This window comes from Lepidochelys olivacea, assembly GCF_965140295.1.
Source record: "Lepidochelys olivacea isolate rLepOli2 genome assembly, chromosome: 5".
NCBI lineage: Eukaryota > Metazoa > Chordata > Testudines > Cheloniidae > Lepidochelys > Lepidochelys olivacea.
In genome coordinates, this window is record NC_140415.1 from 85,724,577 (window position 1) to 85,741,890 (window position 17,314).

At 40.4% G+C, this 17,314-nt stretch overlaps 1 protein-coding gene across 1 annotated transcript; it reads right to left on the reverse strand.

Annotated features, from left to right (window-relative positions):
• Positions 1–12,588: 12,588 nt before the first annotated feature.
• On the reverse strand, positions 12,589–14,340 carry GADD45G (growth arrest and DNA damage inducible gamma). The gene is made up of 4 exons (XM_084628123.1): positions 14,158–14,340; positions 13,908–14,009; positions 13,585–13,798; positions 12,589–13,276 (listed from the first exon to the last, which is right to left on the reverse strand). The coding sequence occupies exons 1-4, from the start codon at positions 14,208–14,210 to the stop codon at positions 13,166–13,168; spliced, it is 480 nt and encodes a 159-aa protein (XP_084484249.1). The 5' UTR covers positions 14,211–14,340; the 3' UTR covers positions 12,589–13,165.
• Between the last annotated feature and the right edge of the window lie 2,974 nt (positions 14,341–17,314).

Genomic DNA, 17,314 nt, shown 5'->3' on the forward strand with positions numbered 1-17,314 from the left:
TAAAACCAACCATAGACTTAGCACACCTCACACAACAAGGTCTAGATCCTCCTCTGGGTTAGGGCTACTCCGCTAGTCAAAATGGTCAAAAAGCCACTGTAGCTGGCCATGGGAGAATTACCCCAGTGGAGGAGATCTGTAAAGAGTATAAAGCCTATACACCTCCATCTCCTCCATCCTGGCTGCTGGCATAAGGGCATGGCTGATGGAAAAGATGGCCAGTAAATCCCAAGTTATCTAACAGCTCCATGTGGGTATTGGCAGCCAATATAATAGTCCTCAGGCTGATATAACTTACATCACCCTCCCAAGACTGGGGGACCGCAAAGGTATTTTAATGCTTGATTTGTATCACCTTGTTCTGAGCTGCTCTGTGAACTCCTCAGTCACAGCCCAGTATCAGGGCTATTGACTCTGATGTCCTTCCTGACCCCTCTACTCATCAAGCAATAAACTAGATCTGATCCAAGAACAGAAAGTAAAGTTCACCCCCAAAATATTCATTTTTTTCTTCATTTCCCATTGAAATTTCAAAATTCAAAAAATTCTGACTAGCATTAAAACTCATCTCTTCTCTGTCCATTTACACAACTCTGGCCATTGATGATAGCAGAACCTAGTCTTATGCAGCGCCTCCGGCCTGGAATGCCCTTTCTATTTTTCTCTCTCTCTCGTTCTCTCTCTGTTCTTTCCATTTTCAAATCTTACATGAAACAATCTCTTTTTCCCCTTGCACAGACATCTTCATTTCCTCTCTCCCTTGGCCAGTATTTAGTGTTTAATTCTGCAAAGTGTTTCAGGACACAATTTCTATTTGCATGGAAAATGCTATTCAAATTAAAGTTGTATTCTACTGTGGCACTTTGTATTTGAAGTTAATAATAAAGTGTGACTGGCTTAAGATGAGAGCACCAAATCTCACTACTTATCCTGGGCAGTAATAAGGCTGCTAAATTTAGCTTTGTTTGCTTCAGTGGTAATAATAAGCATTACACGCTATGGATTTAGTCAAAGTTATTACCATGAAAATACACATATTGAAATGCAAACATTGTTACTGAATGAGCAATAATAAACTCCTAGATTCCTAAAATGTGACCTTTATCAGACTAATCTGAAGGCCTTGAATTCTTGGGAGGAAACCTTTATTTTGGAAGCAGATGTAAAAGATTAACTTTCCTGAGTGGCCCCATAGGGCCACATAACATCTGAAATTGGGCCCTTTTTGTCTATTCACAATAATCACATAGTATTATTGGTTGGCTTTAAATAAAACAGGAAACTGAGCATTAAAAATTGGTCAGTATTTTTGAAAAAAAACAAAAACAGCCCAGGCAACTCCCATCTGTAGTCAGAGCAGGAATCCGATGACTGAGTCAAAAGGTAAATGAAAGAGAGTTGATTGTTTCCCTTTAAGCTACTGTACAAATAGAACACCAAATACCAATGATCAATGTTATTTAAAATCAACAAGATGCATTAAACCCTGCTGTAATTGAAGTCAACAGAGTTACACAAAGGATGAATTTTGTCCTGATGTGTTAACTTAATAGAATATCAGGGTTGGAAGGGAACTCAGGAGGTCATCTCAAAGCAGAACCAATCCCCAATTTTTGCCCCAGATCCCTAAATGGCCCCCTTCAGGATTGAACTCACAACCCTGGGTTTACAAGCCAATGCTCAAACCACTGAGCTATCCCTCCCCATGCTTGCTGCCATGTTGCAGGTTGCTCACCCAAAACTCAAGGGATGTCTAAGACATATACTTTTGAGAGATTTGTGATGGTATACTGCTGGAACCACAACTGTTTTGAAGATGACAGCTATAGTTTAACTAAGGTCATAAAAACTATAGATTGAAAATACCTATTAGCTCATCTAATCCAGCCTCCTGCTCATGCACAATTGTACCCCACCATATTTTTCATTGACTTGTTCAGTTTAGTTTTGAATATTTCTAAACGCAAAGCATACCATTGGTACATCTAATCTGTTAGCCTAAAGAAAATTATTTACATTAAAGATAATTAAATAAAATAATAATGCAGTCAGACAACTATGCTTAACTGGAGTGATAAAATTCTAGCAGGTGACTCTTTTAGGAACAGACACATTTCATAAATCAGATTATCCATTTTTCTGAAACTAATGTCATTTGTAAAAGACTTTTATTTAAGGATTTGCTACCACAGGAAATAGGTTCCAATAATCACAGTAGCAATCATGGGTGCTGGAGTAAGTCAACTGCTATCTTGTTCAAAGTTATCTGGATTTCTTGAAATTTGGTGCACCCATATCTAGTACTTGGGAGCAGAAAGTTGGTAGGGAAATGCTTTTTCTAAAAATCATAAATACCAGCAGCAGCACACTTTTAACAGGGATGATTATTACAGGCAATTAGGCTGCATAATTGCCCTAAGGGAGGAAATCATCTGCTGCTGAGAAACAAAGAAACCTTAGTTTCTAGTACCAGCCCTCCCAGCTGACGCACATTGCACTGAAAAGCTTTCCCAATGGTTTAAGTAAGTGTATTTGCTAACTTCCATTGCAGCTATATTCACTTTTCATTTCAGTAAACAAAGTGCCTCTGGCAGATTAAAATATTACAGCAAAAGCTGAATCAGGTGGCTGCTTTCTCCAGCACTTTCCCAGCAAAACAAATTTATAGCCAACTCATGGCAGTAACTGCATCCTTTTCAACCTTCTCTTATTCTTCGGATGTGCTGCATAGCTTCAGGGAGTATTTGGAAATTCAACCATTTTAAGGGGCAAATTCTGTTCTTAACCTAAAAACAAATCAGTTGGGGTGGGGTGCTGGGGACTTCTATGTGGTCAGGACAGGATCTCTTCAGGATCTGGAGTGAGAGGAAAATCAGATCTGTGGCCAATTCTGCAGCCTTACGGCTGGAATAGCCTTCAGTGCCCTTATATACCTGCTTTTCAAAGAGCAATGACTGTTGATGCATTTGCCAGCCTGTGCCATTCTCTCTTTTGACACCTCTCAAACAACCATTGCATGTATTCATGCAGAGAGCCTCAGTAGAGCTGGGGGTGCACAACTCCCTGGCAAGCTGCTGAAATCCTGAGACACCTTCCCCCCAGCTTTTCCTGCATGATGGAACTCCACTGGTTCCATTGAACTTGGTTCTGCAGCAGCCAAGGTGACAAGTTAGGAGTTTTGCCAATAGGAAGCCAGGGAAGGAAAACTGTGCTCACAAAATATCTTAAACAATAAAGACTTGGAAGTAACACTATAGCAATACACTAAATTCTGATGGACAATTGCACTCAAGCACCATATCTCCTCTGCAGGGTCCTGGTGGGGTCTGGCACATGTAGTTTTATTATCAGCATTAATCCTTCACAACCCAGTTAAAAGGGCACTCCAGAGGCTCAGGCAGTTAGTAGGTTATTAGTGATTAAGATAAAAGAACAGTGGGACCATCAATATTTACCACAATAAGCAAAATATCTTGATAGACAGAGACATCAGTTCCATAGGCATGAGCTTCCTACATGAATTTGCAGCTGACTTGTAAAAAATATGAGAGCCTATCAGAGATCTTCATTGTAGCAGTTGCTGGCTGCGTTTTAGATCTATATCACCTCCCACTGTAACCAAAACCGCAGATAACTTGGTCTAACTTCTTCAAATATCTTTCCTACTTCCACATAACACGAGCTTGGCATAAGAAGATAGTTGCTTCCACATTCTGCCATGCCCAACTAAAGCACCATTTAGATCTTGCGGCTGTTCAGGCACACAAGACACCCTGCAAATGTTAGCACCCTTTTAGTCTCAATATTCAGCCATACAGTGGCAATTCAGGAAGTCAAAAAATATATTATGTTACTCTAAAATGTACCTTTAAGTGCTCTGCGTGAAATATTCTTGTATGAAACAGAAATTGGGACAGTTCCTTTCTCCCATGAGTAAATTCTTTGCTACCCCATCTGTTGCAGTATGTCAAATACTAAATCATGGTCACTAGTTGCAAATAAATTAAAAATTATTGAGGAGCACAGCATGACACATAAATTCTTCTTCTAAACTGGAGTCCAGATCCCATGAGCATAGATAAAAGTGGGGTAAGGGAAAGTACAAGGATTTAATAGTCCTTCTTGGATTTTCTATGTACCACTATAATTTATTATGACTTGCTCAAGAGGGAATTAGTTATAGAGCCAGCATATCAAAACACAATTTCATGTTTTTTTAATCTAGCAAAAGATAGATTTCCAAAAGGGAATTCCATTCTGTAGCAGTTTTTCACTGGTAATTTTTCTTCTGTCAAAGGACAGGGCAGTACACGCACTGGCAAAACACCAAATGCATGTCTGTGTGCAAACTGGGTAATACTGCATCTACTTCCCATGTGCACATGCAGTTACCCATTATGCATGTACAAATCTCTGCTCATGTTCACAAAAGCTGATTTGTATATACACAATGGGGATACATGTGTTTTATTTAGGCAAACTCATTGCACCCTCTGAAAACTTGTCTGAAATATGTTTACCATTATTTAAAAATATAAAGGGCTATATATGAGCTACTGTCATGATTGTTAATATTATTTATTGTGTTAAAACATTTTAACAAAGAGATTTCTCTTTCACTTCTCAGCCTCAGGCCCTAAATTAGGTAGGGATTTTTTTAACAAATTGCATGGTAGTTTTGCAGAACATACCAGCTGAAACCAGGAAATCCCTACAAAATTCAGAAAAGGTGTAAAAATGGAATGGGTGCATCTGATAGCAATGTTAAAAATGTTGTACCTAACCATTTCAATCAAGTTTGCACCTGCACTCCAGTCCAGGCCACATGGAAATCCAATACATTTCAAAGCCTTTTTGAAATTCCAAAAGCAAGCAGGCAACAACAGAACTTTGCTAAAATTATTTCAGTTACAGAGACCAGATTTTCTGTTGAAAGATGATCCCTTTCACAAACGCTGGCTACAACCATGTGGTCCAACCCCTCTTTTTGGCCACATTCGTAAGCCAGGTGGTTCTGAACCCTGGCACAGCTTCTGTAATCACATTTAATAGCCAGACAGCATCCTCCTGCTAAACAGGCCACCTAAGCACAATAAAGGGCCTGTTTTAAAACATGGGAGGCATCAGTTTGACTTAGTCAGCCTGTGAACCTGTGTAAGGCTAAGCCAAGGAGTGAAACGAGGTGACTGATTCTTAACTCGGTGCAGACTATGCACAGTTGATCTATCATTTCTCTCCAGCATTCCAGAAAGTGTAATGTTCCAGCAACGTAATAATTTAGTACAAACCATGCAGCCCTAGTTATTACCTTTTTTTCCCCAGTATTTTATTTGAAGTACTTTGTAATGCTGCAAGAATGAAGCAGTGTGAAAGACAGAGAACATTTGTATTAATGAACCTTACTACTGACCCTTTGGAAAAAGTGAAACTCTAGCATCCTTCCCCTTTCAAATGTATCCAACTCATCCAAATTTACTTACTGTCATTTAGTAAATATCAGACATTTAGAGACATAAAACCACCAACAGTACTTTCTATCTTTTTAGAAAAAATACAATGATTTGTAATTACAGAAATCAAAACACTAGTGAGATGTGAATTTGCTGTTACCCGTGGGACCATTTAACCCACAGAAAAGACCTTGAGAAATTGTAAGGGGGAAAGTAAAGATAATGCAGATTTTGTAGCATAATTTAAGTTGTGTTTCCTCTACATAATTATTCTTAATCAGCAAATAATTGGAGTATATATGACACCCAAGAAATGCTTATGGCACAAATTTTCAAATTGGGACACCTAACTTTGGGCCTATAAATCCATATTTAGGCAGCTAACCTAATTTTTAGAGGTTTTGGACTCTTAAGTGTTTATATATACACATGTCTAAATGTGGATGGAGGTGCAACTTGAGATGGCCACTATTGGAAATATTGGTCCTAATTCTTTATTTAAACACCTGGACTGATTTTCAGACATGCTGAGCATCCTTAGTTCTCACCAACTTCAATGAGAATTGTGGATACTGAGCACCTGTGAAAATCATGTAATTTTCACATAGGTGCCTAAATGTGGATTGAGGAGACTAATTTTAGACACCCAAGTCTGAAAATTCTGACCTAAGCTGCTTGAAGCAAAACCCTAACTTCAGCATATGATCAAACAATAAGACTTTTTTCTGATAACGTAATGCTTCCATCTTGGGTTTCGCTTACTGGGTATCCTGCTTTAGAATTCAGGAAGTGGAAGTTTCTCCAGAACCAAATAGAACTTGTTCTCTCCATAATGTAGAAAGTGTATTTTCCCCCTCACACTCTTTTCAGTCCTCCCTGAAGATAATATTATAATTATTTTAATAAACTCAGTTGTTATCTCTAAAGCCCTCTCTAGACTTCAAAAATAACCATGCTTAAACATGAAAGAAGATTGTGGCCCAACTGCGTTATACAAAATAGTTTATAATTGCCAGTGTGCCTATATCACATCCTGAAAGTAGATCTTCAGTCAGCTCTACAAAGAGGCATTGTCACACTGGTGAGCATTTCATTCCTTTTCTTGCCAGCAAAATTCTAGAAATGTGGGTGGGCAAATGCCAGTGCAGGAAGAAAGTTTGGGATTTCTCAGCCAGCATATTTTTTATGTCTATGAGCTTATATAATTATATTAACATGATTTCCATGCAGATAAAGACACCAACACATCCCTAATATCTCAAACAATGTTTGCACATATATCTTGCTGCAGGACATTTAGCAAATAGTAACAGTATTTATCCAGCTCTTCCAATATCCTGTCATCACTTGTCCAAACTTTAGCAAACAAGCAAGCAAACCATTTCTGTAATGAAGGAGTGGATGGGAAATGAGAAGGATTCAAAGGCCAATCTTTAATTATAGTCTGCAGAATGGATGGCATTAATTATGCCTCCTCCCTGGGTATTATGCCAGCTCTGTATGTCTATGATTTTGTCACCCCTGCTTTAACATATGCAGTGGATTTGGGATCTCCTGGCATAGTCATGTGCATGGCTGACCTCTGTAACTGTATGTCCATTCAAGGAGTACAATACTCACACATGCCTTCCCCTTACCCCCCAAACTAATTCCTGCTGACACATGATTGCACTTGTTTCCAGCGATGATGTATATTCTGTACACCTGACACTGTAACCTTGCCACTTTCTGCTGTTTTCATTTGACAGGAGGATTTGAGGATTGGCAGGTAATGGATTTGCTGAAATGCATCTGGTCTTCATGTCCTGACCTTGGAACATTTCGGCACTTAACATTTCCACAATGACTGGCTCCCTTCAGAGCATAAGTCAATAAAAATAGCCTCCAACTACAGTAGTTTAACACCACACCAGTTTTACAGACTTAAGACAGCAGGATACCCGCCCCTGTCTTTTCTCCTAACTACATATCTTTATGCCATAAGCATACCCCTTCCTACAGGTCTGCAAGCATCTGCACAGATCGAGCAGCACACTATGCACACTACGCTTCCACAGCAATGTGATTCTATTCTGATCTCTAAGTATATCTCTCTTGATACACTTCCCTTCCGCCCTCCAACACTGCCCATTCATTGCAGAGTTAGGAGCATTATCTTCCAGGAACTTAGTCCCATATGCATGTATGTGTATATGTTTTATATTTTGATTAGGATATAAAAGTAGTTAAAAGAACAAAGTACCATACACACCAGAAGTACCATGGGCTAAGGACCATATACACCAGTTGGGCATCTAAGAAGAAAGAGGATGACCATCAACAATGAAATGAAAAGTGTAAACACCAAAGAGAGAGAGAGAGAGAATTATTTAGAGTGATACACAGGAGTATAACTAGGCATAAGTGAATGTAATTAAGGAAAACAGAAAATATCAGGGAAATTTTCTTGACAGTAAGCACTGTTAGGTCGAGGAATAGATACCCAAAGGAAGTAATGGAACACCATTGCTTGAGAAATTTAAAACTAGACTGAACAAGGCATCAAGTACACAACTGCACTAGCAGAGAAATGGACTAGATGACTGAAGCATGCTGTTGGGGATGCTCAGAACTGTGAGTCACTGTGTTACATCTCTCTGCCTCAGCAAGAGTTTTGCTGGTGGGGTGATTAGACTGTGTCAGCTCCCTGTCACACTAGTCTGTGTTCCTCACCAGCAAACTCCTCAAGGCTCTACTGACCCAAACTTCATATAGCTGGTAACAGTCAGTGAACTCCAGCCCCTGAATTCCTCAGAGATATTTCTCTCCAATGCAGAGCCACTGCCACTATGCATCCACAGAAAACATTGCTTGCTGCTTTTTTAAAGAGTCTGTACATCACAGCCCATCAATTTAACTTCAAACACTGAAGTGAATAGGTTTATAGTAAAAACAAAACAAGTCTATTAACAGAAGACCATGGATTAAGCGATACCAAGTAAAAGAAATAAAGGCAGAAATGGTTACAAGCAAATAAAAGTGAAAATATGCATCTAAAAGTCAAACTTAATCTAGGAAGTTACTGTCTTTGTTCAAGATGGTTTCTTTCAGTCCCAGTCTCCTTTCCAGCTTTTTACTGGCTGGCCTACCCATCACAGAGATCAAATCATTTGGTTTCTTTGTCTTCATAATGTGAAAGAACAAGATGGAAACTCTCTCTCCTCCTTATATTCCCAAAAAGATGTCTTTGTCTTACAAGTCAAGAAGGCCTTCTGGGGATTCAGCTGCATGTGTCTCTCTGGAGCATAGGAGCCACATTAATTCTCTGTCTCTTGAGTTCAGGCTCAGAATAATCCCCACTAGTTTAGCTCAATAGCTGTGTTTACAGAAAATAGGTAAATTGAGGTAAACCCACCTAATCCTTTGTTTAGGGCAGTCCTGTTTATCACCTTTACCTAGGTTAGGCTGTCTGGTCTTAAATATATGCCAGGAACATCATACAGAGGGAATTCAAAACTTCACATATGTTAACATAGGCATTTTACAACGATATTAATAACCAGAGTGCTATTAGTTTTCATATGCCTCAAAAGGCATACTTCATACAAATATTATTGCAGTAGCATGTAGGATGTGAATACAGTCATAATGATGTAATAATACTTATCTTTTAATGTTTATGATTTTACAATATTATTAAAATACATGGATCTGACCATCATGCAGCACCCATGGGAGGAAAATTACAAAGAGAAGTGCAAGGAGAGATTTTCTCCTCTCCCCTCACCTCTTAGCTCAAAACTTCCCCACTACTCAGAACCCCATCCTTTTCCTACTGAACCTCCCTCAGGTAAGATATCTTTGGTGCCAAAACCTATTCTTCTCCCAGAACTGAACCAGTAAACTCAGTAAACCGGTCCCAAATGCTCCCTCCTCATTAACCCCATTTTCATTCTATTCCCAGCTCAGCCTACTCCCCCAACCCACCCACAGCCCCCAGTGATACACCAAAGGATCAAAGGCAAAAAGGGACTGATTTTACCTCCAAGAAGCATGTGCAAAATTCAGCCATTGTGGGACTAACCTGCTGCCCATGTTTTGCAGGGGCTCCTGGTTGTCCAACCTATTGGGAGTCTCTCTATGGCAGCCAGATGTATTGGAGTCTTCAAGGACTGAAGCAGCTCCAGTTCTTCCTGGAGTTATCCAGTGGCAGTAAGTGGTACTGAATGCTGCCCTACAGTAAGCCACATTATGGATACTACAGTGTGGCTGACCGATGGAGTGTTATTGAGGGGCCTTAGCCCCACCAACACCTAAGGACACACATACATTGTACCTTTATAACAACTGTACAGTTTTTTCTCACAGATTAATATATTTGAGTATGTAAAGATTACTCAGGTTAATTGATACCAGCTGCTGAATTTTGCCACGTTAAGTGATGTCCATCTTTAGAAATATTTGCAAGAGTATGTATCTCATAAAATGCATATATTTGATTGCTATGCAGTAAATATTGATCACTACGGGCCATTTTAATAACAAACCCAAGCTAAATTGGGCTTACCGCTATTTGCACTCCAGCTAAATGCATTAAACCAGAAAGATTTTCAGTAGCATATGGGTCAAAAAAATGAATTGATATACTTTTCACAAGGCACAAATTGTAATTTTCAAGACATACAGAGAGGCCGGGGCAGCCTCTCAACTTGTAATGAAAGTAAGTGCAAAATCATCTCCTTCTTTTCCAAGTGTGTACTTCAAAATTAGAGTGCTGATTTGGGCTTGTTTCATTATTGTCTGAAGCGCAATATATTTTCACCATAGCTACTAAAGCAGTTACTGTAGATTAAATTAGTTTTAGGAGTGTTGTTTTGCTTTCCTATTTAAAATAAAATAAACTAAACCTTTCTCCTAATAAGTACCATGGCTTATATACACAGTCCAACCTGGCCAAGTTATTTCTTCATTTTAATGCAATGTCTATAATGTAAGAACTTTGTTCAGTTTTATCTGCTCAACAACTTGTTTAAACCATTCAAGGCTATAATTTACTGCTCACACTTTGCATAAAAGTTGATGTCAGGACAGTTCATTTTTAGCTGTTCTGAGCCACATACTGATTATGTAAGAGTGCTATTTCTTAGAAATCTACCACAGACCTGCAAGAGTCTCAAAAACAAAAGAGCATATATTTGTTAATGCAGAAAAACTGACTTGATATTTCATGTGTGTCAAGGTAATTGCTTTAGAAGCAATCTTTGCTCCTTTGCTCTAGTGCTGTATGAGTAGGTTTTCTTCTTAACTGATGGAAAAGACATCACTCCTTCTTAATAATACTAAGAAAGCCTTAGTTTAAAAGTAACTTTTGAAGTGAGAACATGTGCAAGTGGAGGCATAAAATTTTAAAATTTCCACCTCCTCAACACTTATTTTTATCTTTTGTATTTTTAATGCACTACAGTATTTAAATACCAGACATTTACAACTGTGTCCCAAGAGTAACATGCTTAAAGTTCTATAACAGATGTAACAGCCTGCTTTGCTAACCATAGCTATTCTATTTATCTTAAAATACTCCATATTATAGGAAACAAACATGTAAAACCATCCATAGGAAAGGGTAGCACAGAAATAAAATACATTAATTAAACTTAGAAGCCTAATGTATACGTCACCAGAGTAATTCCTCACAGAATTCATATTTCTTGCTATGTTACTTGTATCAGGAATAGGAGTTACTCTATTTGCATTATGATGCTCTATCATACCACATAATGGCAATGACAATAAAGCACAGCAATGAGTACATGGAACATATTCCACCATAGGAATAGAGAAACCACAGAGAATGTGAACTTCCATTATCAAGAACAATGGAAGCAGGAGCAGGTGATGCAATGAAATCCTCAAATACACATACACCTGAACTATTCTACTTAGAAATGCTAGTCACTTGCAAAGCAACTAATAGAGGAACTATGCTGACACCTGTGAAGTTATTTTCCTGAAAGATACTTAATGCTACAGTTCAGGCTTGTTCTCTTCTTCACCTACAGTCACAGGATGCATTAGCATACTTTGCATAAATGCTATTAAAATAAGAATATGGATTGTGTGTGTCATTCTCCTGTGCTCTTCTCCTAAGAAAGATTTTTCAGCAACTTCACAACTGTCTTTTGTAAGCATGTAGTAGGTACAGCCCACTAGACGTTCACTGTAGCTCACAAAAGCTTATGCTCAAATAAATTTGTTAGTCTCTAAGGTGCCACAAGTACCTTTTATTTTTACTGTATTTTAGAATCTCCCTGCTGAATGCTCAGACAACAGCACACCTAAGTGGTGATATTACACCACATAATAATGTAACAAGTTAATTTTTTAAACATGCATCTTTGCCTAGATAGCTCCCAGAACTTTTGTTTTATTCAGGCAATTGGGTTTGGGAACCCCAGCTTCTATTGCTCTAGGTAACATGGCAGTCAGTCAAGTCAGACAACTGCTTGAAGTAGATGCAAGCTATTACCTCAGAAATATGTATGCAATGTTCGTTGTGTTTGCAAGGTTTTAGCTTTACTTACTTGTAATCTAAATAAAGTATTAAATGCAACCAGAAAGGCATGTAGGCTTTCATCATATTTTAAATGTTTCTGTATAATTTACTCATGGCTACTGTCAGATAGTTACTTTGACAGATTCCAATACTGGTATCTTAAATTATAATTAACCCTTTTATATTTAAAAAACCCTTGAGGTCTGAAACCTATGTTCTCTTGGAACACATGGGGTATTCCTCTCTAGTGGACTACAAAGGCTGCCTATGATAATAACTCAGCTCATTAAGCATGCAGCTCCTCAGCCTTGCAAGCTGTTGTGATCAGCAGCTGCTGCTGCAAAGGAGTGAAAGGTCAAATGATCAGTTTTAATAGCCATGCTTTCTAGTCAATCAGCTGCTATCCCTTAGAGAAGTATTTTTAAGTAAGGGCAAATTTCCATGTGTTGGTTCATTATAGCACAACTTTATAGAAGTAAAGGGATATGAAAGAGGTAGCCCAAGACCTTTAAAAATGACAATAAGGTTTTCCCCACCCAGTAAGCAAAAGAACAGAGTTATTTATCAAAAAAAGTTTATTATAAACATTAGAACTTTAATAGCAGCATAAATAAAAAGTATTATTGCATTATTAAACCAAGTTTTGCAAAGCAGCCCAAAGGCCTTGGATAAAATTGGTCTGCATAAGTCTTTGTAGGAAAGTCTTTGTATAATTGTCACAGTAATAAGTCTCTATTAGGCCATCAAAATGTTTCTTCTTAAAGTTTTATAGACAGTGCCAACAGTTCATAGTTACAATATTTTGTCCAATCTTTCCAAGTCATTTTTGTCAGATTCCCCAACCTTCTGTCCTGCCTTCTTACAGTTCCACTTGACCTGAAAACTTGCAATATTTCTTCAGCTCCTGTAAACTTGCAATACTCATTCAGCTCCATGGCATGCCAGCCATTCCACTGCTGCAGCACAGTGGGGATTCACTGCTGGCATGAGACATCCCCCTTCTCCCTCACTTCTTTCTTCTCCACAAGAGCCCGAGCCCACTGCTTGCCAGTCTGAGCGGCTTAATCCGATCTCTTGACCAGGCTAATCCACAGAATCAGCAACTTGTTGGTTCACCCAGGTGTGCAACACCATGATGAGAATGCAACAAAGGTTTCAACCTCTCCAGTGCACTGAACCTTCATCACTCAGGCAGGGTGATCGTGGGCACCCAATCATTGACATTTCGGCTTTCCTCACAAAAGAGATTTAGCTTTTCCAGGGCTGGGTCTTTCCAAGCATCCTCATTGGGATTCTGTGAGAATAACGGACAAGACAAGACACATTCTATGAGTACATATTACTAAACTAGATCAGCAAGAGATTGGGGCTTTGGGAAAGTGAACTAGTCTCTTTAAATGGGCAGGATGGAGCAAGAAAGGGGTGGGGGAAAGAAATCTGTGGTATTAGCTGAACACCAGCAATCCATTAATTGGTGCACCCAGAGGCGGCATGGAGCACGGGATTTGGACTCCCTGGGTCACACAGCAGGGCGCTTTAGCCCTGGTAGGAGCAGGTCTGGGCTGGCTGCCGGAGGGCCCTGGGCGGCGGCCCCGGACTCACCGTGATGAGGATGCAGTGCAGGTCGCGCGGCTCCCCCGACTCCTCGCTGGGCCCCACGATGTCGGCCAGCTTGGGGATGTCGTGCAGGCGGACGATGTCGATGTCGTTGTCGCAGCAGAAGGCCTGGATGAGGGTGAAGTGGATCTGCAGGGCGATGTCCCCCTCGTCCTCCTCGGCCGCGGCCAGCACGCAGAACGCCACCTTGTCGGGATCGCTGCGGGGCAGAGCGGGGGTTAGAGGCGGCGCCACAGGGCCCGGGCACCCCGCGCCGGCCACAGCCCGCGCCGCCCCCCCCCCGGCCCCGCCGCCGCTCGGATACTCACACGTTCATCAGCTTGGCCGACTCGTAGACCCCGGCCGTGAGGCCGCCGCGCCGCTGCGCCGCCACCAGCAGCTCGTGGAGGGCTTTGCCGGCGCCCTGCATCCTGCAACACAGAGCGGGGAGGCGGCTCAGTCCGGGAACCGGCGCGAGACCCCCGGGAGCCGCTCCCCTGCACGCGCCGCCCGCCCCGCGCCCCGGCAGCAGCCCGCGGGCTCAGCAGCGCCCGCAGCACGCCCCGGCGGGGTAGGTACCTGTCGCTGCTCTCCGGCACTGGCTCCTGGCCGTGAATCTCCTCCAGAGTCATGTCGCGTCTCACAGCCGGTATCCGTATCCACCCGGGGCGGCTCGGCGCTTAGATCCCACGCTCTGGTTCCCCGACGAGCTCTGCGCGGGTCCTGGCGACTGCGAAGTGGAGACTGGCGGCAGCTGCCGTATTTATAGGCAGCCTGGCTGCTGTGCCGGCAGCTGGCGGAGTCTCTGCAGCCCTCATTGGCCAGGCTAAGGGAGTATTATTATGATAATCGGGCGGTAGGCTGGGCCGGCTCGTGCCAGGAGGCCACGTGGGGGGGGGGGGAGGGAATTAGATTGCCTCGAGTCTGCTAGTGCTGCTGCTTTTGTTATGGTGTTGCCAGGCAGACACTGCAGATGTAATTTTTTTTCTTTCCTTTTTTTTTTAAACAAAAAAACAGAAAAAGGGTATAAATTACGTTGCGTTGTTTGGTGCTATTGCAACCTGTGAACCTCGTCTTAATAAAAATTATGCAAAATGCACTAAAATATTGCATTGGGGAACATAAAGACAATGCAACTCTTACCGGTTTATTTAGAGTGCAATACAAGTAAGTAGAGCAGAATCGCAATAAAAATTAAAGGGTGAGGAGAGTGTTTTACATTACAGACAAATTACATTTACACGTGGATCATTGCATATTGTACTCCCTAATTTTGCATGCTTTGAGTTCCTTTCCAAGCACACTAGTTATTTTTGCTTGGCAGACTTACTACCAATTTAGGTTGCTGCAGAAATGTTCTTGCAAACTTTACCAAAATGAGGACACAAGCCCTGTATGAATAATGAGTGGGTGTGTGGAGCAGATTGTGGATGGCACACGCTGCTACTTTGCATTTCTATAGAAAGCGCACAATAGTGGAGGTCTGGCGTGTGGCAGTCTGGAGTTCAGACAATTGATTCTTTTTCTTCATAGCAACACTGTCCACCTGCCACTGGGGTGGGGATTTGCTGCTGGGGTGGAGGGCAAGAGAGGACAATTGCATTACTCTCTTGTATCGTCCAATCTGCTATTGCAGATGAATGTCTCCATTTGCACACGCTTCTGGAGTGCAATTGAATGTTTTGAGCACGCGATCATCTCCTAGTTAAAGACTTTATTATTGTTCTTTGTTTTAATCCTTCATACACAATTAATACATTTCAGAAAATTACACATGCAAGTTTGGCAAAGCAAGCAATCAACATTTCAGTGCAAATTTGGAATGATTTATAGCCTGCTTTGTGATTTATTTTTAAAAAACAATTCACTAGACATGTATCTATTTCCTCTATTTTCACAAGTATAACTGTGTGAAATAGTTTTAGTGGAAACTAAAAAGTTGACACAGGTTGTAGCATATTGTGAACTCATTGTATATTCAACGCACTCACTTACCCTGAAAACTAGCAAGAGTTTCACCTGTCATTTTACTAAGTATCCAAATCAGTGTACTGCATACACTGTAACCAGTTTCTCCTGAAAACCTTGTTGCCTTCTTTCACTTCAAAAACACTGTAATCTTGAGTAGTAGCGCTATCTGCTGGATGTTTAAACAGCCGCTGCTAAAATGTATCCTCCTCTTCTCTCTCCCTGCCCTAAATTACAAGTTACTGTGCAGAAACACTAGAAGGATTTGCTGGAAAAAAGAGCCAATACATGCAAACCAAAAAAGGGACATGTATTAAGCAGTGATCCATGTACAAATTCTCCAACAGCCTGATGTTTAATTCCCTATACTTATTCTAGAGTACAGAAACTGCTGCATCTGTACACTTAGAAAAAGGTTTGCATTTTCTAGCAGAATGGTAATCAGTATTAAAATAAAATTGCACCACCTTGTGAGCTTAAGGATTTAGAAGCTACCTAACAAATAAAGGATACAAAATTTTCTTTAGAATGAAGAAAACTCTGAGGTCAAGTATTAAATGTACAATATACAGTATTTATAAAATAAGTGTACGCTAACTGTGCCATTAGGATCATTGTCAGTTATATTCAGCGTCTGATTTAGATTTTTCAAAACACATTTTAGAAAAGTCTCCACCTAAATCAGAGTGCAACTCCAGAGTTCAACACACATTTCTCTATCTACACACACACACACACACACTATTTTGTTGCCTATAGATCACTAATACCACCGTAGACTTAAAAATACTCTATATTATATTATATAGAGTAACTCTGTTTTTGGCATCTCTCTCACCTAGGATAGTAAAAATCAGTTATATCCATTTCTTTGTCAAGTTCTCTGGGTTGCAATATTTGGATTGCAAACACTGAAGGGAATAACTAATTTGCTTTTAAAACTTGTTTTTCAGAAAACCAGAAATGTTCCAGTTGGCCCAAGGTTTGTAGAAATTTGATTTTAGAAAAATCTAATTTGGGGGTCAAATTTGAGCAGACAGTGCCCTTTGAAATGAATGTAGTGTGAAAGCAGCAGGATTTGATGATCTGAATACTGAAGTTTTCTGTTTATCCCCAGAACAGGTAGCAGTCGTACCGATTTCCCCACAATGATGGCATCAGTGCCAGATGAACCCAGTCCAATGAGGAGGGTAGTTTCAGTTTCCATGTCTATTCAATGAACTGACACCAATGCTGAGGCTGCCAGTTAGTGTTTGTTACATGGATAGCTGTTCCCTAAGAAGTGGGTTGAGACCAGCACCAGCTTGTTTCCTATAGGCCACTAGAGAGCCATCATGAAGTAATAGTAGCAATCATATATAAACTTGGGCTGGATCAAATCCAGCCTCCTATAGACAAAGGAGTCAGTATCCTGTTACCAAATCCCCTGAGGCACCCAGTCCTCCTTTAAATGCAGTTCAGGTCCAGAACACTGAAAGTGTCCTTTTCAATACTTCATCGCTTCATTTAGGAATCTTAGATCAAACAGCATCTTGACTAGAAACTCCTGCCTCTGTTGTGATGCCAACAATGTACATTAATGCATTATTTTATCTGAAGAAAAGTTTCAGCTTTTTTAAGTACTGCAATTTCTATTCAGTTTGGACAGACCTGCAATTTAATACTTAGAAATATTTCCTCTTATGTTTATTTCTAGTTACTTCATGAACACTAATGTCAATATAACCATGACAGACTCAGAATTCAAATCTAATGGCTGCAAAATATT